Here is a 22,474-nt window from a genome sequence, read left to right as displayed (position 1 = left end):
GAAGGGTTGAATTTATTAGACAACCTATAAAAGATACATAAGAGTTGTCTTGCCGGAGACTCCACGTATGATTTAAAAAAAAATAAAAAATGTAAAGGCTTAAATGCTTTGTGAAAATTGGTCCAAATCCTAGATCAGTGCTCCTACTTTGAGATGCTTGATACACACCGTATGTCCTCAGTTAATTGAAAGAATAAAGGTTGTCAGCTGTGTTTATTCCATTTCAATTTTCTATCATCTCTACTTCTGAACAAGCCCAATTAGCTCACCGGCAAACTGTCTCTCTGACGTTCCCCTGGAGCCAAACTTGGTCACCAGCTTCCCGTTGGACTGGAAGATGAAGACGCAGCACGCCTTGTTGTCTACGGCGATGATGTGTCCGTTCCGGTCCACCGCCACTCCCTTAGGGCCCAAGAGACGCCCTGCCCCAATCTTATTCTGAAAGGGAAGAGGAGGAGAGTGGGATGGGGTGAATGAGGAGGAGATAGGGAGGTGAAGGAGGAGAGGGGGTGGAGGTGGAGGAAGAGGCGTGAGACCGGCATTGAAGAGGACAACCCTCGAGGAATCCATTTAGAACATCATGACAAACGTCAGCCCTGCTGGGTGTCGACCAAGAGTTGTTTACAGAAATAAAAAGCTAGTGATCACCCTGCCTTCATTTTGGTAAAAAGCTAAGATACAAAATGAATTTATATGTAGGCAAGAACTAATTATCTGTGATATCAAACTGATATTGTACAGTATTTTGAGGAAATACTGTTTTTGGGGTCATCGTTTACAAAAATAAATAAAAAATTAATTATATTTTGGGCAAATAAATAAATAGCATTGCTGAGTGGAGAGAGTAAATGCTTCAAGTTCAAATATTCAGGCAGTAACTGATGATCCTAGCTTTAATTCAAGCAAGACAGTCTCACAACCTCTAATACGTTTTGACCTTTCACCTTGAACTTGCCGTCGGAGGAGAATATGCTGACCCATCGGTTGTCGTAGTCGGCCACGATGATGTCACCATTCATATCCACAGTAACACCCGTGGGACGCTGCAGTTGCCCAGGCGAACGACCTCTGACCCCAAACCTCATCTTGAACTGCCCGTCATTGGAGAACACCTGCAAAGGAGGTGGGACCACAAACAGATCAACAATATCTCAAGTAAATCAAACATGTATTGACAGTTAAACTTTGCCTTTTGTCCATGTGTCTACCAGTCCTTAAGTCAGAGATCTCAAACCCTGTTCCTGGAGATCTACCCCCCTGTAGGTCTTAACTCCAAGCCTGTTCCTGGAGATCTACCCCCCTGTAGGTTTTAACCCCAACCCTGTTCCTGGAGATCTACCCTCCTGTAGGTTTTAACCCCAACCCTGTTCCTGGAGATCTACCCTCCTGTAGGTTTTAACCCCAACCCTGTTCCTGGAGATCTACCCCCCTGTAGGTCTTAACTCCAAGCCTGTTCCTGGAGATCTACCCTCCTGTAGGTTTTAACCCCAACCCTGTTCCTGGAGATCTACCCTCCTGTAGGTTTTAACCCCAACCCTGTTCCTGGAGATCTACCCCCCTGTAGGTCTTAACTCCAAGCCTGTTCCTGGAGATCTACCCCCCTGTAGGTCTTAACTCCAAGCCTGTTCCTGGAGATCTACCCCCCTGTAGGTCTTAACTCCAAGCCTGTTCCTGGAGATCTACCCTCCTGTATGTCTTAACTCCAAGCCTGTTCCTGGAGATCTACCCCCCTGTAGGTCTTAACTCCAAGCCTGTTCCTGGAGATCTACCCTCCTGTAGGTCTTAACTCCAAGCCTGTTCCTGGAGATCTACCCCCCTTTAGGTCTTAACTCCAAGCCTGTTCCTGGAGATCTACCCTCCTGTAGGTCTTAACTCCAAGCCTGTTCCTGGAGATCTACCCCCCTGTAGGTCTTAACTCCAAGCCTGTTCCTGGAGATCTACCCTCCTGTAGGTCTTAACTCCAAGCCTGTTCCTGGAGATCTACCCCCCTTTAGGTCTTAACTCCAAGCCTGTTCCTGGAGATCTACCCTCCTGTAGGTCTTAACTCCAAGCCTGTTCCTGGAGATCTACCCCCCTGTAGGTCTTAACTCCAAACCTGTTCCTGGAGATCTACCCCCTTGTAGGTCTTAACTCCAAGCCTGTTCCTGGAGATCTACCCTCCTGTAGGTTTTAAACCCAACCCTGTTCCTGGAGATCTACCCCCCTGTAGGTCTTAACTCCAAGCCTGTTCCTGGAGATCTACCCTCCTGTAGGTCTTAACCCCAACCCTGTTCCTGGAGATCTACCCTCCTGTAGGTTTTAACCCCAACCCTGTTCCTGGAGATCTACCCTCCTGTAGGTTTTAACCCCAACACTGTTCCTGGAGATCTACCCTCCTGTAGGTTTTAACCCCAACACTGTTCCTGGAGATCTACCCTCCTGTAGGTCTTAACTCCAAGCCTGTTCCTGGAGATCTACCCCACTGTAGGTCTTAACTCCAATCCTGTTCCTGGAGATCTACCCCCCTGTAGGTCTTAACTCCAATCCTGTTCCTGGAGATCTACCCCCCTGTAGGTCTTAACTCCAAGCCTCACCTAGTGCAACATATGTAAATAAATAGCTGGTTGATAAAAACAATAGTTACAATGGCAGTTGTGTGGAAAAGCCACAGGAGTGAATATCTCTCCTGGAACTTGCTTTTCCTGCACCAGGTAGTCTCACATGTCCTGAGAGATAAAGTGTCCCTTATTAAAATTACAATAGATTGGCTCCTAAAGCGCATAACTGGCATTACCTGTGCAGTTTCCTACCTGAATACACTGGTTGTTGCTATCTGCTACCACCACTCTGCCGTTGCTGGAGGCTGAGATGCCCTGCAGATTGGTGAACTCACCCTTCTCCCGCCCCCGCGTACCTGAACCACAGACACACACAGACACACACAGGTAAACACACAGACACACACAGGTAAACACACAGACACACACAGACACACACCATCACGTCTCTACCATCACTTTATACACGTCTTATGATCCTAGCTACACCTGTAAAGAAGCATTCAGGAATTCGACACCACAAACTTTCAATCTGGTTATGTTTTCTGGGCTGCTATCTACTGCACAACAACACAATGCCAGTTAGTCCTCCATGGGTTTCTTACCAACTCTGTTGATGAGTAAGTCCTCTATGGGATCCTACCCAACTCTGTGGATGAGTTAGATTTCTATGGGGTTCTTACCAACTCTGTGGATGAATTTGTCCTCTATGGGGTTATTACCAACTCTGTGGATAAATTTGTCCTCTATGGGATCCTACCCAACTCTGTGGATGAGTTAGATTTCTATGGGGTTTTTACCAACTCTGTGGATGAATTTGTCCTCTATGGGTTTCTTACCAACTCAGTGGATGAGTTCGTCCTCCCTAGGATTCTTACCAACTCTGTGGATGAGCTCGTCCTCTATAGGGTTCTCCTTCTTCTTGGTGGTGCTGTACATGCTGGAGGGTCTCCTGACAGCCTTCTGTCTGATGTGGGCCACGGTCCCCCCAGGGCTCTTCACCCTCCTCTTCACGTCATCCGGAGATGGCACGTCCGAAGGCTTGACCGCCCGCAGCCGGAAGGGACTGCCTCTCACGGGCTGGCCGTAGAGCGACAGGGCGAAGGAGAACTCCCCTTCCGACCTCAGCGTGTACCCCACCTCGTACGTCCCGTTCTTGTTGTCCGTCACGTCGGGTTCTGTCCCCACGCGGCTCCCGTCGGCCACCGCTGTGATCTCGGCCTTCAGCGACGCGTTCCCCGTGCGCACCAGCTCGCTGTCCTTGTCTTTGGTTGTCACGGTGACACTTACGCGCTGTCCCGTTCCCGCGTGGCGGAGTCCCTCTCCCGTGGCAACGGACGTGTGGCCCACGGCTGCCGTGGTGATAATTACGCCCAGGTTCTGGATGGAGCGACGCAGCCCCTCTGTTTCCACCTGGAGGGTGGACACATAGATTGATTAAGCACAGGCCTGCGGTTAATCATTTTGACCGCAACTCACTTAGCCTACGACAGCCTGGGACAGCCTGGGACAGCCTGCGACCGGATGTCTATCACACCTACTAACCCTGAACCTTACCTAGCATTGATTTTTACATATTCTGTTTAATATTTTAGTCATTTAGTAGATATTTCATCCTGTAGCCTGGTGAGTGTGTACATGTGAGGTATATGCTTGGCTCTCCGAACTGAGCCACAAGGGACCACACAAAAGATGTAGCAACTTCCTGGATGTAGGGTCCAATGCAACCTGGTTCAGTAGCTCAAGAGCAGTACAACGTTACGGTTCAGCCCAGGGTGTTATCCTACCTGACAGTCCAGGTGTGCGTTCTGGTGAGGCCGTAAAGGGAAGTCGTGACGGGCCATGGCGGAAACACGCTCACTCATCTGTTTCTGGACCAGAAGTACCTACAAAACAACAACCCCGTGGAAATACTGTCAGCCCCAGGAGAGGGGCGTCGGAAGGATGTTGGTTTAACAGGATGTGTTGAATTTAGTCAACTTTCCAAGTGGGCTAACTGATCAGTTCAGGGGTTCATTGATTTCAACTCACATGGTCTTTCAACTGAGATAGACATAATATCTAAACATCTAGATGTAATTCCTGTTTTTTAAGATTGGGTAGATTGAATTCCTTGAATTGCCACCTCAGCTCTCTAAAAGCAGGTGGCCTACTCCTTCCTTAGGACCCTATTCGCTATATAGTAAGCAGTATGTTTTATGTAGTTTACCCTATTGGTTATATTTATAACATAGTGAGGCAAGAAGATTCCAGAAATTACAACAACGTTTGGGAATCCAAAAGGAAAGTTATAAGGAATCCTAGGTTTTTTTTTTCCCACTAATCTGTTTGCTAAAATCTAGTGCTTTTACCATAATGATATAATGACTTCACAGTCAACTAACAATTAATGGTGTAACATTGTGGTTATATTCAAACTTTGTATTAACATGTAATGACATATGTATTTGTAGTGGCAGTAGTACTGACCTCTGTGGCGCTGCCACGGTCCAGAGCCTGTTCAGTAAAACTACAGCTGCTCTGGATGCGCTCCCTCCCTTGGAGGAGAGAGGAGAGCTGGGCCTGGAGCACCTGGAGGGTGGAGGAGAGGTTGAGTAGGAGAGATGGAAAGTCGAGGGAGGTGGTTGGAGAAGGGATAGATAGTTAGAAAGACAGAGGAGGGAAGAGAGGGGGAGGAGAAGGTTTTTAAGGAGAGACAGGAAGCGAAAGGCTTTGAGAACAGGTCTGTTTTCTGACTATATAATCCCACCTATGCAGTCTCACTTTTTTCATCTTCCCTGCAAAGCTAATTCCCAGCTCCCAGCAGGCAAACTTTATTTCAGAGAAAACACTAAATCCATTTCCACCCACTATTCTGGGGTCCCTGGGAGCTATGGTGATTGTGTAGCTTGATAAAGAAATTAGGGGCTTTTGATGTTAGCAAAGTAATTTCACCATAGGCTATTTACTCACCTAATGTCTGTTGAAACTTATTGTATCATGCAGATTGTAATTAGTAAATGTGCTAAAATAGCTGCTGAAAAACAATTTGTGCTGGTTTATAGCTCTTTGCAGTTAGAGGTTAGGTTAGGGTTGGGTCAGGTTAGGATTAGGGTCGTTTATGGTCAGTGTGACCGTCACCTACTTGTTGTCAAAGGCATCCAGCTGTGACTTCGCTGTTAGATTCTGGGTCAGGTTAGGGTCAGTGGTGTTAACTCAGGTAAATCAAACTGTTGTGTCTTCACAGTTAGATTCGGGGTCAGGTTAGCGTCAGTGGTGTTAACTCAGGTAAATCAAACTGTTGTGTCTTCACAGTTAGATTCGGGGTCAGGTTAGCGTCAGTGGTGTTAACTCAGGTAAATCAAACTGTTGTGTCTTCACAGTTAGATTCGGGGTCAGGTTAGGGTCAGTGGTGTTAACTCAGGTAAATCAAACTGTTGTGTCTTCACAGTAAGATTCTGGGTCAGGTTAGTGTCAGTGGTGTTAACTCAGGTAAATCAAACTGTTGTGTCTTCACAGTTAGATTCTGGGTCAGGTTAGCGTCAGTGGTGTTAACTCAGGTAAATCAAACTGTTGTGTCTTCACAGTTAGATTCTGGGTCAGGTTAGCGTCAGTGGTGTTAACTCAGGTAAATCAAACTGTTGTGTCTTCACAGTTAGATTCGGGGTCAGGTTAGCGTCAGTGGTGTTAACTCAGGTAAATCAAACTGTTGTGTCTACACAGTAAGATTCTGGGTCAGGTTAGGGTCAGTGGTGCTAACTCAGGTAAATCCAACATGCATTGACAGTCAAGCTTGTTCTACAGTATCTGTCTACCAGTCCTCCAATCAGGGCTACAATATTAAACAATGTTCTTAGAGAAACCGTAGGTTTCAATTCCAGCCTTGAAATGGAATTCCTTGTGTTGGTAGCAAACATTTTGCCTTTCCTATTTTGTTGATAAAAGCCCAGAGGATCATGTCTTTCCCAGGATCTGGTGTGGAGCCATTATACTGCCCAATTAGAAAAGCACCCTGGAATGGCTCAAAAAGCCAAGTCATCAGGCAAATACAGACCTCATGCAGCAAATACAGGCCTTGTCCTGCAAATACAGGCCTTGTCCTGCAAATACAGGCCTCATTCTGCAAATACAGGTCTCATCTGACAAATACAGGCCTCATCAAGCAAATTCAGGCCTAATCAGGCACATACAGGCCTAATCAGGCACATACAGGCCTCATCAGGAAAATACAGGCCTCTCATGTTCCCAAGTCCTGAACAGAAACTGGGGCACTGGTCTGGATAGAGCCTTTTTGAAGAACACCTTTTAAAGCACACCTTGCTTCACAACATTGGGTCAGTCATTCCGTACTTTAGGACATAACGTTTGTATTGTTTAATGTCGCCACGTTCCCGGTGTAGGGTCTGGCGGATGGGAATTAAATGGGCATGTCAGGAAGGGGTGCGCCTGGCTTTAAGGGGGAGTGACTGACCTTCTGCTTGGCACTGTAGATGTTCTCCAGATCATTAATGAGGACAGTCTTTCTGAGCTGTAGAGCCCTCTCCAGCTCCTCGAAAGTACTGCTGATCTCGGTCACCGCCTCGTTCTTCCTCTCTGTCAGCTGCTTGGAGATCTCCCCGACCAGTTCAATCGCTGCTGTTAGCTGGGGCAGTCTGGAGGGAGGAGAGAAGACAGAATGACCAAGTGCTGTTAGGGGTTAGGTTATAGTGACACTATTTTGTATGGCGTCCAGCTCTGTATACACAGTTAGGTTCAGGTTAGAATCAGTGGTAGGCACAGTGTCAGGGTAGGGTCAAGTTCAGGTCAGGCTCAGTGTTAGGGTTAGTGTCAGGGTAGGGTCAGTCAGGGTTAGGTTCAGATCAGGGTCAGTTTAGGGTCATGGTCAGGGTTAGGGTTAGGATCAGGGTACAGTCACCTGTTGCGTATGGCGTCCAGCTGTGTCTTTAGCTGTGTCTTGTGTTGCTCTAGGACGTCCCTCAGGGGAACAGTCACATGCTCCCTGTGCTCTCCCTCAGTGCACTCCAGACACATGGCCGTCTCACACGACTCGCAGTAGAACTCCATCCCCTGCAGGGGGAGACAGGCGCCACATATGGTTTAGGGAAAAGACAGAGTGACAGTGGGACATTTTGAATGTATGCAGGTGAGGCTGTGTAAAATATCCAGGTGTCTGCACGTATGTTCATCCATGTCACAACCCCGACGGCAAGGACTCTTAACCTTTCAAACGCTCTCATGTCAAATAACATCAAGCTCTCTGGAAATAAAGCAATCATCATTTGTGAGCTTAATAGTATCGACTGAGACAGCACTAGTAGGTCTTGACACCAGAATAAGCTTTCAAGTTCACACCTCATAGTTTCAGGTTCACACTTCACGTCATGGTGTTCTCTCTGGGCAGCAGGGGGCAGTAGAATCTCACCTTTCTCTCGTGGTTGGGGCAGCAAGGAGAGGTAGAATCTTACCTTCCCCTCATGGTTGGGGCAGCAGGGGTCAATAGATTCTCACCTTTCCCTCGTGGTTGGGGCAGCAGGGGGCAGTTGAATCTTACCTTCCCCTCATGGTTGGGGCAGCAGGGGGCAGTTGAATCTTACCTTTCCCTCGTGGTTGGGGCAGCAGGGGGCAGTTGAATCTTACCTTCCCCTCATGGTTGGGGCAGCAGGGGGCAGTTGAATCTTACCTTCCCCTCATGGTTGGGGCAGCAGGGGGCAGTTGAATCTTACCTTTCCCTCGTGGTTGGGGCAGCAGGGGGCAGTTGAATCTTACCTTTCCCTCGTGGTTGGGGCAGCAGGGGGCAGTTGAATCTCACCTTTCCCTTGTGGTTGGGGCAGCAGGGGGAGGTAGAATCTTACCTTTCCCTCGTGGTTGGGGCAACAAAGTGGTATCCCTGCGGTCGCTGCGTTCACTGACTCCAGGACACTATAGGCCTCTGGTCTGGAACATTCTGGATCCCTCTGGAGGACCTGACCACAACAAAACCCAGTCAACACGTACTGAATAACCACTGAATTTGTTCCTCAGATCTTATCCCCCACTTTTCCCCAGATTTGTGATGTCTCTTTTTTAGTAACATCCTTATCTCTACGCAACAGCGCACAGAAGGCATCCCAGTAAGAATCCATATGATAATATGTGCTAATATACAACAAAATATCTACGTGAGGCTAACCTTTGACCATAACAATGAAAGAAGCCATACCTCCATGAGGTTAGTTATGAAGAAGTTGTTCTGTAGAGCGGAGACTCCTTTCTCTGGCAGGATGGACGTCTGTCGACACACAGGGCACGACAATGTCAAAGACTCTGGTGGGATGTAGTTCTGTAGACAGCTGAGAGAGGACAGAGAGGAGGGTGGAGATTGAGAGATGGGGAGAGAGTGGAGAAAGGAGAGAAGGGGGAGATGGCCATGTGAAACAGATGGAGAGAGGTGGAAAGAGACGTGGCGTAGAGAGGAGTGAGGGGTTTGGAGACAGAGGGCAGAGAGGATGGTGCGGTAGAGTTGATATGAGATGGAGATAGAGAGAGGTGGGGTAGAGTTGGTATGAGATGGAGATAGAGAGGGAGAGGTGGTGTAGAGATGGAGATAGAGAGGGAGAGGTGGTGTAGAGATGGAATGAGATGGAGATAGAGTGAGAGGTGGAGGGAGAGAAGTGAGTGAAAGTGAGAAAAGAATTGCAAAGGGGGGGGGTGAGAGAAAAAGGGCAATTACATTTCTGTATGTGGCATAATTATAGTATGTTATCTGTAGGCTTTTGTAAGTTTGTGGTAGAAACTACACAAGAGGCAATACTGTATTTCATTGCACATTTTATCAGACATGCCAGCTGACGTTAGAGACTGAATTCATTCAGGGTCTCTATGACTATCAGGAAGATAATGACTATCAGGCAGATAATGACTATTACTCAAATCATCTGACAGCTCCCAAACTGGAGTCTCTTCACCTTATCCCGGAATGAAGCAGTGATCAGAGTGGTTCTGAATGAACGATCCCATGAGCGACAGAGACAGAGCCGACACCCAAAATATCCTAGAGAAAGAACGATACTGAAGAGAGGGAGAATGATGAGTGATACAGAGAAGGGAAGATGAGAGGGAGGGGGTGAAGAAGGGAATGAAAAGGGGTTTGCTTGTGGATATGGACAGGGAGAGAAAGAAAAGAGAGAAGCCCTGACAAAAACGGCACCCTGTTAGATGCTTCACGCAAGAGGTTTTTCTCCCTCTCTTCTGACACCCTTCCTGCTACGGTTTCAGATGAACATCTGCTGTGGTGATAGGGGGCATTTAAGAGACTGAAATCAGCTGAAGATGCTGAAATCAACTAAAGATACCATAATCAGCTGACACTGAAATCAACTAAAGATACCATAATCAGCTAAATACACTGAAATCAGCAGACACTGAAATGAACTAAAGACACCATAATCAGCTAGACACCAAAATCTCATTTTAGGTGATAGCATGTGACAACATGGAACTTGATAACATACACACCTGTGATTACATGATAACTGTTCCTAAAGTTTCCAAATCATTTAACATGATTTATGTGAATGATTTAACATGTAGCATAGCATAACATAGCATCATCTTCCGCTTATCCGGGGCCGGGTCGCGGGGGCAGCAGTCTAAGCAGGGATGCCCAGACTTCCCTCTCCCCAGACAATTCCTCCAGCTCTTCCGGGGGGACACCGAGGCGTTCCCAGGCCAGCCGGGAGACATAGTCCCTCCAGCGTGTCCTAGGTCTTCCCCGGGGTCTCTTCCCGGTGGGACGGGACCGGAACACCTTCCCAGGAAGGCGTTCCGGAGGCATCCGAAACAGATGCCCAAGCCACCTCAGCTGACCCCTCTCGATGTGGAGGAGCAGCGGCTCTACTCTGAGCTCCTCCCGGGTGACCGAGCTTCTCACCCTATCTCTAAGGGATCGCCCAGCCACCCTGCGGAGAAAGCTCATTTCGGCCGCCTGTATCCGGGATCTTGTCCTTTCGGTCATGACCCAAAGCTCATGACCATAGGTGAGAGTAGGAACGTAGATTGACCGGTAAATCGAGAGCTTCGCCTTGCGGCTCAGCTCTTTCTTCACCACGACAGACCGATACATCGACCGCATTACTGCAGAAGCTGCACCGATCCGTCTGTCAATCTCCCGTTCCATCCTTCCCTCACTCGTGAACAGGACCCCTAGATACTTAAACTCCTCCACTTGAGGCAGGCACTCTCCACCAACCTGAAGTGGGCAAGCCACCCTTTTCCGACTGAGGACCATGGCCTCGGATTTGGAGGTACTAATTTTCATCCCCACCGCTTCACACTCGGCTGCAAACCATCCCAGCGCATGTTGAAGGTCCTGGCTTGAAGGGGCCAACACGACAACATCATCCGCAAAGAGCAGAGACGAAATCGTGTGGTCTCCAAACCTGACACCCTCCGGCCCCTGGCTGCGCCTAGAAATTCTGTCCATAAAAATTACGAACAGAACCGGTGACAAAGGGCAGCCCTGCCGGAGTCCAACATGCACAGGGAACAAGTCTGACTTACTGCCGGCAATGCGGACCAAGCTCCTGCTTCGGTCGTACAGGGACCTGACAGCCCTTAGCAAAGGACCCAGGACCCCATATTCCCGAAGCACTCTCCACAGGATGCCGCGAGGGACACAGTCGAATGCCTTCTCCAAATCCACAAAACACATGTGGACTGGTTGGGCAAACTCCCATGAACCCTCCATCACCCTGTAGAGGGTATAGAGCTGGTCCAGTGTTCCACGGCCTGGACGAAAACCACACTGTTCCTCCTGAATCCGAGGTTCTACTATCGGCCGTATTCTCCTCTCCAGAACCCTGGCATAGACTTTCCCGGGGAGGCTGAGAAGTGTGATCCCCCTATAGTTGGAACACACCCTCCGGTCCCCCTTCTTATAAAGAGGGACCACCACCCCGGTCTGCCATCCCAGAGGCACTGTCCCCGACTGCCACGCGATGTTGCACAGGCGTGTCAGCCAAGACAGCCCCACAACATCCAGAGACTTGAGGTACTCAGGGCGGATCTCATCCACCCCCGGTGCCTTGCCACCGAGGAGTTTCTTAACCACCTCGGTGACTTCAGCCCGGGTGATGGGCGAGTCCACCTCTGAGCCCTCATCCTCTGCTTCCTCAATGGAAGACGTGACGGCGGGATTGAGGAGATCCTCGAAGTACTCCTTCCACCGCCCGACGACATCCCCAGTTGAGGTCAACAGCTGCCCACCTCTACTGTAAACAGCGTTGGTAGGGCACTGTTTCCCTCTCCTGAGGCGCCGGATGGTTTGCCAGAATCTCTTCGAGGCCAGCCGATAGTCCTTCTCCATGGCCTCACCGAACTCCTCCCAGGCCCGAGTTTTTGCCTCCACAACCACCCGGGCTGCAGTCCGCTTGGCCTGTCGGTACCCGTCAGCTGCCTCTGGAGTCCCACAAGCCAACCAGGTAGGATAGGACTCCTTCTTCAGCTTGACAGCATCCCTTACTTCCGGTGTCCATCACCGGGTTCGGGGATTGCCGCCTCGACAGGCACCGGAGACCTTACGGCCACAGCTCCGAGCGGCCGCTTCGACAATGGCGGTGGAGAACATGGTCCACTCGGACTCAATATCTCCAGCCTCCCTCGGTATCCAGTCAAAGCTCTGCCGGAGGTGGGAGTTAAAGATCTCTCTGACAGGAGACTCGGCCAGACGTTCCCAGCAGACCCTTACAGTACGCTTGGGCCTGCCGAGTCTGTCCAGCTTCCTCCCCCGCCATCGGATCCAACTTACAACCAGGTGGTGATCAGTTGACAGCTCCGCCCCTCTCTTCACCCGAGTGTCCAAGACATGTGGCCGCAGGTCAGATGAAACGACAACAAAGTCGATCATCGACCTGCGGCCTAGGGTGTCCTGGTGCCACGTGCACTGATGGACACCCTTATGCTTGAACATGGTGTTCGTAATGGACAAACTGTGACTAGCACAGAAGTCCAATAACTGAACACCGCTCGGGTTCAGATCAGGGGGGCCGTTCCTCCCAATCACGCCCCTCCAGGTGTCACTGTCGTTGCCCACGTGGGCGTTGAAGTCCCCCAGTAGAACGATAGAGTCCCCAGTCGGAGCACTTTCCAGCACCCCTCCCAGAGACTCCAAGAAGGTCGGGTACTCTGCACTGCCGTTCGGCCCGTAGGCACAAACAACAGTGAGAGACCTATCCCCGACCCGTAGGCGCAGGGAAACGACCCTCTCGTTCACCGGGGTAAACTCCAACACATGGCGGCAGAGCTGGGGAGCTATAAGCAAACCCACACCAGCCCGCCGCCTCTCACCATGGGCAACTCCAGAGTGGTATAGAGTCCATCCTCTCTCAAGGAGTGTGGTTCCAGAGCCCAAGCCGTGCGTAGAGGTGATCCCGACTACCTCTAGTCGGAACCTCTCAACCTCACGCACTAACTCAGGCTCCTTCCCCGCCAGCGAGGTGACATTCCACGTCCCTAGAGCTAGTTTCCGTGTCCGGGGATCGGGTTGTCTAGGCCCCCGCCTTCGACTGCCGCCCGATCCTCTCTGCACCGGCCCCTTATGGTCCCTCCTGTGGGTGGTGAGCCCACGGGAGGGCGGCCCCATGTCGCTCGTTCGGGCTGGGCCCGGCCGGGCCCCATGGGGAAAGGCCCGGCCACCAGGCGCTCGCGAACGAGCCCCAACCCCGGGCCTGGCTCCAGGGTGGGGCCCCGGCTGCGCCATGCCGGGCGACGTCACAGAACACATGATTTTTTTCTTCGATTTAACATGTGAAATGTATGAAACATTTTATAAAGATGTACATTTTATTCCAATGCCTTTCCACAATGCACCTTAGGAAAACACTTAACTCTGGAATATTAGCTACTCTTTGAAAAGGTATGTTTTAATTTTGTTGTGTGAAAGTTCAGGGGAAAGCTGGTTCCACCACTGAGGTTTCTGGACAGGGCTGAGTTTGAGCTAGTCAGAGTGGGAGCTGGCCCTCTAGGAGTGGGGTGACCAAGAGGCCAGAGGTGGCACAAGGAAGAGCAGGGATTTTCAGCTGAGTTTGAGAAGAGCCTGCACAGGACTTTAGGGGTGGGGTTAGGGTGTAGTGTAGACAGGGCAGGACTTTATGGGTGGGGTTAGGGTGTAGTGTAGACTGGGCAGGACTTTATGGGTGGGGTTAGGGTGTAGTGTAGACTGGGCAGGACTTTAGGGCTGGGGTAGGGGATAGGGTGGAGCGTGGACTCACCGCTCACAGAAGGTGTGAAGGCAAGGCAGGACTTTAGGGTTGTTGTAGCGGTCCAGACAGATGCTACAAATGAGGAACTGTTTGTCTATCTCCCGGACAACCGGAATGGTGCTGCCCATCTCCCGCTGCGCCATGGCAACAGACATTCACACACACAGCCAGCCACTGCCACTGTTATTAACCTGCAGATAGGAGAGAGAGAGAGAGAGAGAGGAGAGAGAAAGGAGGGGAGAGAGATGTCAATAAATGTGTAGATTGGGAGCTACCAATTACAGGAAACAACCTGACAGTGTGCACAGAGACATGTGTGAGATACACACAAGAAAATAATCCTGACCACACACACACGCACACATACACGCACAAACACACACACACAGGTCTGTAAATGTTCATCCCACCTTAGATCTAAACTGGGTTATGAGACTACTTCCTGTTGAAACTCTACTGTATGAGATAATACTGTATGATCAGGCTACTATATAATTAGATTTCTGTATGAGATCATTCCTGTATGATCAGTCTACTATATAATTAGATTACTGTATGAGATAATACTGTATGATCAGGCTACTATATAATTAGATTACTGTATGAGATTATACTGTATGATCAGGCTACTATATAATTAGATTACTGTGTGAGATAATAATGTATGATCAGGCTACTTTGTAATTAGATTATTGTATGAGATAATCCTGTATGATCAGGCTACTATATAATTAGATTACTGTATGAGATAATCCTGTATGATCAGGCTACTATATAATTTGATTACTGTATGAGATAATCCTGTATGATCAGGCTACTATATAATTTGATTACTGTATGAGATAATACTGTACGATCAGGCTACTATATAATTACATTACTGTATGAGATAATGCTGTATGATCAGCATACTTAACAGGCTCTAAATCAGAGCAAGCAAGAAAATAATCATGCAGCAACTGGAAATGTGAATTTTTGTGGATAATAATTCATCAAAAGAAAATACTTAAATGCTCCACTTAGCTACAAATGTAAATAGGGGATGAGACCTGAGCTTAGCTACAACCTAAAAGGGGATGAGACCTTCCTTTTGCAACAGTTTAAAACACAGAATGAGATCTCCCCTTGGCTAAAACATAAAATAGGACAAGACCTCCCCTTAGCTACAGACTAAAACATAGGAGGTGACCTCGCCTTACGGACAGAGTAAAACCAAGGATGACACCTGCCCCGTAGAAGATGAGATATCATGGTAGCTACAAGGTAAAAGAAGATATGTCCCTGATTAGATATACAGTTAGGTGTGGAAATAATTGTACACTGACACAATTTGTGTTATTTTGGCTATTTACCAATATATATTCAAGTTACAGTTAAACAAGGAATAAACAATTAATCTTTAATTTGAAGGTATTCACATTCAATTTAGAGGGAGGGTTTAGGAATTACAGCTCTTTAATATGTAGCCCCCTCTTTTTCAAGGGACCAAAAGTAATTGGACAATTGACTCAAATGTTGTTTCTTGGACAAGTGCGGGCTATTCCTTTTTTATATCTTCATCAATTAAACAGGTAAAAGGCCTGGAGTTGGTTCCAAGTGTGGAATTCACATTTGGAAGCTATTACTGTGAACCCTCAACAGGCAGTCAAAAGAGCTCTCAATGCAAGTGAAACAGTCCATCCTTAGGCTGCAATAACAAAAAACATACTTAGAGAGATTACAGGGACATTAGGAGTGGCCAAATCAAAAGTTTAGTACATTCTGAGAAAAGGAACGCACTGGTGAGCTCTGCAACACAGAAAGGCCTGGACATCCACGGAAGAAAACAGTGGAAGATGATCATAGGATCCTTTACATGGTAAAGAAAATCCCCTTCACAACATCCAGCCAAGTGAAGAACACTCTCCAGGAGGTAGGCATATCATTATCCAAGTCTACCATAAAGAGAAGACTTCACAAGAACAAATACAGAGGGTTCACCACAAGGTGCAAACCTTTCATAAGCCTGAAGAATAGAAAGGCCAGATTAGACATTTAAAAAAAGATAGCCCAGTTCTAGAACAGCATTCTTTGGACTGTTGAGACTAAGATCAATCTGTACCAGAATGATGGGAAGAAAAAAGCCTGGAGAAGGCTTGGAACAACTCATTATCCGAAGCATACCACATCATCTGTATAACATGGTGCAGGCAGTGTGATGGCATGGGCATGCATGGCTTCCAATGGCACTGGGTCACTAGTGTTTATTGATGTGACAGAAGACAGAAGCAGCCGGATAAATTCTGAAGTGAATAGGGATATGTTGTCTGACAGACTCAGCCAAATTCAGCAAAGTTGAGTGGATGGCGCTTCAATTCACAGATGGACAATGACCCAAAACGACCACGAAAGCAACCCAGGAGTTTTTTAAGGCAAAGAAGTAGACTATTCTTCAGTGGTCGAATCAATCACCTGAGCTCAACCCGATCGAGCATGCATTTCACTTGCTGAAAACAAAACTTAAAGGACCCCCAAACAAACGTCAACTGAAGACAGCTGCAGTAAAGGCCTGGCAAAGCATCACAAAGGAGAAAACCCAACATTTGATGATGTCCATGCGTTCCAGACTTCAAGCAGTCATTGACTGCAATGGATTCTTGCTATTAGTATTAAAATGTATTTTATTTATTAAATGTATTTTGAACATTCTGTGTATGATTGTGTTTATCTATCCAATTACATTGGAGCCCCTGGAAAAAGGTGACTGTATGAAAATGGTTGCAATTCCTACATATATACAAATATACAATATTTTTTAATTAAAGATGGAAGTCTGCACTTCAATTGCATTTCTGTTGTTTCATTTCAAATCCATTGTGGTTGTGTACAGAGACAAATTAATAAAAATTATGTCAGTGTCCAACTATTTCAACTATTTTCCATAGCTCATGCTCAGTATATAAAGGTTGTGTTGGCCAAAAGGTATGTAGAAATACACTCACCTAAAGGATTATTAGGAACACCATACTAATACTGTGTTTGACCCCCTTTCGCCTTCACAACTGCCTTAATTCTACGTGGCATTGATTCAACAAGGTGCTGAAAGCATTCTTTAGAAATGTTTGCCCATATAGATAGGATAGCATCTTGCAGTTGATGGAGATTTGTGGGATGCACATCCAGGGCACGAAGCTCCCGTTCCACCACATTCCAAAGATGCTCTAATGGGTTGAGATCTGGTGACTGTGGGGGCCATTTCAGTACAGTGAACTCTTTGTCATGTTCAAGAAACCAATTTGAAATGATTCGAGCTTTGTGACATGGTGCATTATCCTGCTGGAAAAAGCCATCAGAAGATGGGTACATGATGGTCATAAAGGGATGGACATGGTCAGAAACAATGCTCAGGTAGGCCGTGGCATTTAAATGATGACCAATTGGCACTAAGGGGCCTAAAGTGTTGGGGGTTGGGGCTCATATGCGAGCGCCTGGTGGCCGGGCCTTTCCCCACGGGGTCCGGCCGGGCTCAGCCCGAAGGAGCGACGTGGGGCCGCCTTCCCATGGGCTCAGGAGGGACCATAAGGGGTCGGTGCGCAGAGGATCGGGCGGCAGTCGAAGGCGAGGGCCTCGACAACCCGATCCCTAGACACGGAAACTAGTTCTAGGGACGTGGAACGTCACCTCGCTGGCGGGGAAGGAGCCTGAGATTGTGCGTGAGGTTGAGAGGTTCCGATTAGAGGTAGTCGGGATCACCTCTACGCACGGCTTGGGCTCTGGAACCACACTCCTTGAGAGAGGATGGACTCTTCTCCACTCTGGAGTTGCCCATGGTGAGAGGCGGCGGGCTGGTGTGGGTTTGCTTATAGCTCCCCAGCTCTGCCGCCATGTGTTGGAGTTTACCCCGGTGAACGAGAGGGTCGTTTCCCTGCGCCTATAGGTCGGGGATAGGTCTCTCACTGTTGTTTGTGCCTACGGGCCATTATTGTGTTCAGTTATTGGACTTCTGTGCTAGTCACAGTTTGTCCATAACGAACACCATGTTCAAACATAAGGGTGTACATCAGTGCACGTGGCACCAGGACACCATAGGCCGCAGGTCAATGATCGACTTTGTTGTCATTTCATCTGACCTGCGGCCGTATGTCTTGGACATTCGGGTGAAGAGAGGGGCGGAGCTGTCAACTGATCACCACCTAGTGGTGAGTTGGATCCGATGGCGGGGGAGGAAGCTGGACAGACTCGGCAGACCCAAGCGTACTGTAAGGGTCTGCTGGGAACGTCTGGCCGAGTCTCCTGTCAGAGAGATCTTTAACTCCCACCTCCGGCAGAGCTTCGACTGGATCCCGAGGGAGGCTGGAGATATTGAGTCCGAGTGGACCATGTTCTCCACCGCCATTGTTGAAGCGGCCGCTCTGAGCTGTGGCCATAAGGTCTCCGGTGCCTGTCGAGGCGGCAATCCCCAAACCTGGTGGTGGACACCGGAAGTAAGGGATGCCTTCAAGCTGAAGAAGGAGTCCTATCAGGCCTGGTTGGCTTGTGGGACTCCTGAGGCAGCTGACGGGTACTGGCAGGCCAAGCGGACTGTAGCCCGGGTGGTTGTGGAGGCAAAAACTTGGGCCTGGGAGGAGTTTGGTGAGGCCATGGAGAAGGACTATCGGCTAGCCTCGAAGAGATTCTGGCAAACCGTCCGGCGCCTCAGGAGAGGGAAACAGTGCCCTACCAACGTTGTTTACAGTAGAGGTGGGCAGCTGTTGACCTCAACTGGGGATGTCGTCGGGCAGTGGAAGGATTACTTCAAGGATCTCCTCAATCCCGCTGTCACTTCTTCCATTGAGGAAGCAGAGGCTGAGGGCTCAGAGGTGGACTCGTCCATCACCCGGGCTGAAGTCACCGAGGTAGTCAAGAAACTCCTCGGTGGCAAGGCACCGGGGGTGGATGAGATCCGCCCTGAGTACCTCAAGTCTCTGGATGTTGTGGGGCTGTCTTGGCACGCCTGTGGAACATCGCATGGCGGTGGGGGACAGTGCCTCTGGGATGGCAGACCGGGGTGGTGGTCCCTCTTTTTAAGAAGGGGGACCGGAGGGTGTGTTCCAACTACAGGGGGATCACACTTCTCAGCCTCCCCGGGAAAATCTATGCCAGGGTACTGGAGAGGAGAATACGGCCGATAGTAGAACCTCGGATTCAGGAGGAACAGTGTGGTTTTCGTCCGGGCCGTGGAACACTGGACCAGCTCTATACCCTCTACGGGGTGCTGGAGGGTTCATGGGAGTTTGCCCAACCAATCCACATGTGTTTTGTGGATTTGGAGAAGGCATTCGACTGTGGCAGCATCCTGTTCGGGAATATGGGGTCCTGGGTCCTTTGCTAAGGGCTGTCAGGTCCCTGTACGACCGAAGCAGGAGCTTGGTCCGCATTGCCGGCATTAAGTCAGACCAGTTCCCTGTGCATGTTGGACTCCGGCAGGGCTGCCCTTTGTCACCGGTTCTGTTCGTAATTTTTATGGACAGAATTTCTAGGCGCAGCGCAGCCTGCCTCAAGTGGAGGATTTTAAGTATCTAGGGGTCTTGTTCACAAGTGAGGGAAGGATGGAACGGGAGATTGACAGACGGATCGGTGCAGCTTCTGCAGTAATGCGGTCGATGTATCGGTCTGTCGCGGTGAAGAAAGAGCTGAGTCGCAAGGCAAAGCTTTCGATTTACCGGTCAATCTACGTTCCTACTCTCACCTATGGTCATGAGCTTTAGGTCATGACCAAAAGGACAAGATTCCGGATACAGGCGGCTGAAATGAGCATTCTCCGCAGGGTGGCTGGGCGATCCCTTAGAGATGTGAAAAGCTTGGTCACCCGGGAGGAGCTCAGAGTAGAGCCGCTGCTCCTCCACATCGAGAGGGGTCAGCTGAGGTGGCTTGGGCATCTGTTCCAGATGCCTCCTGAACGCCTTCCCGGGAGGGTGTTCCAGGCCCATCCCACCGGGAAGAGACCCCGGGGAAGACCTAGGACATGCTGGAGGGACTATGTCTCTCGGCTGGCCTGGGAACGCCTCTCTGTCCCCCCGGAAGAGCTAGAGGAAGTGTCTAGGGAGAGGGAAGTCTGGGCATCTCTGCTTAGACTGCTGCCCCCGCGACTCGGCCCCGGATAAGCGGAAGAAGATGAATGGGCCTAAAGTGTGCCAAGAAAACATCCCCCACACCATTACACCACCACCACCAGCCTGCACAGTGGTAACTAGGCATGATGGATCCATGTTCTCATTCTGTTTACGCCAAATTCTGACTCTACCATCTGAATGTCTCAACAGAAATCGAGACTCATCAGACCAGGCAACATTCTTCCAGTCTTCAACTGTCCAATTTTGGTGAGCTCGTGCAAATTGTAGCCTCTTTTTTCCTATTTGTAGTGGAGATGAATGGTACCCAGTGGGGTCTTCTGCTGTTGTAGCCCATCCGCCTCAAGGTTGTGCGTGTTGTGGCTTCACAAATGCTTTGCTGCATACCTCGGATGTAACGAGTGGTTATTTCAATCATAGTTGCTCTTCTATCAGCTTGAATCAGTCGGCCCATTCTCCTCTGACCTCTAGCATCAACAAGGCATTTTTTGCCCACAGGTCTGCCGCACACTGGATATTTTTCCCTTTTCACAGCATTCTTTGTAAACCCTAGAAATGGTTGTGCGTGAAAATCCCAGTAACTGAGCAGATTGTGGAATACTCAGACCGGCCCGTCTGGCACCAACAACCATGCCACGCTCAAAATTGCTTTCCCATTCTGACATTCAGTTTGGAGTTCAGGAGATTGTCTTGACCAGGACCACACCCCTAAATGCATTGAAGCAACTGCCATGTGATTGGTTGATTAGATAATTGCATTAATGAGAAATTGAACAGGTGTTCCTAATAATCCTTTAGGTGAGTGTATGTGCCCATAAGAATCTACCAACTATAGGAATCTAAGCCCAAAGAAATATAGTATCAATAGGAATTTAGCACCGATGATAATCTAGCAGCCATAGAATCTAGCACCCATAGGAATCCAGACCAAAACGACTGTAGTACCCATATGAATATAGGCCCAAATTGTGAAGGTGAAGTATTTGTTGTTGCTAGGTAACACTTTGTTGATGAATGATAATGATGACTCCTGCTAAGGGCAACTGAAATGAACCAGGCAGATACATACCACAGTCAGGGGACCAGGTCAGAGTATTACAGATTCTTTCAGTAGGTTACAGGATTTATTATTCATATTCCTCAACCTGCACCGCCCCCCTCCCTCAACACCCCCGGTCTGCACATCTGTCAGAGCCGGTCCAGATACAGTACCTTAGTCTTCAACCTTCACCAGACTCCTTCCAGCTGTTATAGCACTTACACTCTGCACTTACACCACCCAAACCACTCTCTCTTTCTCTCCCATCACTGTTGACCAACAAATTCACAGGCACACACACACACACAGGCGGTGGGTGCTGAGGATTTGTAAGGAGAGATTTTCCAAAATGAGACAAAGCTCCTAGAGCCCTCCGAGTGGAAAGAGTTTGAACTCCTGGAGCTCCAAGCAAATACACAAACTGAAGTCTTGGGGAGGTCAAGTTTGCCCTTTGAATGTTTTTTGTTAAGATAAAAAATCACTTACATTTAAATGAATTGGAAGTGTAACTTTAATAAGAAGTGCTTTTAAAATTGGATCTGTTTAAAGCTGTACCAAATGTGTCTGCTGCTGTGTATCTTTATTGCACATTGACCTTTAAATAAACAACAATGCCCACAGCCAGAAAGTGTTGCATAGCAAACAGCATCCAAATTGTTTTGATTCTGTAATGTGGAGGGGAAAATCATTGTCTGTGTTACATTAATTAATAGATTTTAGATTGTCAAGCAGTCCAAGATCAACACTCGAGAAACATTAATACAGGCTCCATATAACGGTAGTAAAGGCTCTATGTAACGTTTGTAAAGGCTTTATGTAATATTAGGACATTTCTATGTAATGTTAATTAAACTTCTATGTAACATTAATAAAGTCTATATTTATTGTAGTGTTAATACAGGCTCTATGTAACATTAAGAAAGGCTTGTAACGTAAGTAAGGGTTAAATGTAACATTACAACCAGGAGCAAAGAGGATTAAAACGAATACCTTTTTACCACGAAAGTCTGCAATGGGCCCAGAGGAACTGTAATCCCTGGTCTTTAAACAGTAATTTCCAAACATTGTGTGACTTACTTAGCTATTGCTAAGAAACAATGGATGTGATGGGGTCATGTGAGAGCATGTTGTTTTAAGGGCCAGATAACCTTGGGACATGAAAGCATGTATGTATACACTACCGTTCAAAAGTTTGGGGGGATTTAGAAAGGTCTTGGTTTTCCATGGAAACATACATGAAACGAGTTTGTATAGGACAAAATGAATTGAAAATATAATCATTAACAAGGTTAGAAATTATTTTTATTGAAATAATAATTGTGTCCTTCAAACTTTGATTTTGTCAAATAATCCTCCATTTGCAACAATTACAGCCTTCTAATAGTCAATTTGTTGTGGTAACATGAAGAGATTTCACCCCATGCTTCCTGAAGCATCTCCTGCAAGTTGGATTGGCTTGATGAACACTTCTTACATACCATGCAGTCAAGTTGCTCCCATAACAGCTCAATAGGGTTGAGATCTGTTGATTGTGCCAGCCACTCCATTATACAACCCTGTTTCCAAAATGTAAAATGCAAATAAAAACAGAAT

The 22,474-nt window shown here is 48.2% G+C and overlaps 1 protein-coding gene across 7 annotated transcripts in view; it reads right to left on the bottom strand.

The window, feature by feature from the left end:
• The window catches only part of trim3b (tripartite motif containing 3b), a 45,716-nt gene that overhangs the window by 3,530 nt on the left and 19,712 nt on the right, over positions 1-22,474 (bottom strand). For 5 of the 7 annotated variants that reach the window (XM_010870987.4, XM_020048562.3, XM_020048563.3 and 2 more), the window contains 11 exons: positions 13,763-13,944; positions 8,716-8,845; positions 8,369-8,479; positions 7,432-7,583; positions 6,988-7,168; positions 5,007-5,108; positions 4,325-4,423; positions 3,416-3,950; positions 2,790-2,893; positions 945-1,112; positions 270-438 (listed from right to left, as the gene is read on the bottom strand). In XM_010870987.4, the coding sequence (XP_010869289.1) occupies positions 270-438; positions 945-1,112; positions 2,790-2,893; positions 3,416-3,950; positions 4,325-4,423; positions 5,007-5,108; positions 6,988-7,168; positions 7,432-7,583; positions 8,369-8,479; positions 8,716-8,845; positions 13,763-13,908 (1,897 nt within the window). In that variant the 5' untranslated portion in view covers positions 13,909-13,944. The remainder of the gene's footprint in view (positions 1-269; positions 439-944; positions 1,113-2,789; positions 2,894-3,415; positions 3,951-4,324; positions 4,424-5,006; positions 5,109-6,987; positions 7,169-7,431; positions 7,584-8,368; positions 8,480-8,715; positions 8,846-13,762; positions 13,945-22,474) is intronic. The other 2 variants (XM_020048564.3, XM_010870989.5) reach the window with 2 other exon arrangements.

Source organism: Esox lucius, chromosome 7 (assembly GCF_011004845.1).
Source record: "Esox lucius isolate fEsoLuc1 chromosome 7, fEsoLuc1.pri, whole genome shotgun sequence".
NCBI lineage: Eukaryota > Metazoa > Chordata > Actinopteri > Esociformes > Esocidae > Esox > Esox lucius.
This window is presented reverse-complemented; position numbering and strand designations above follow the sequence as displayed.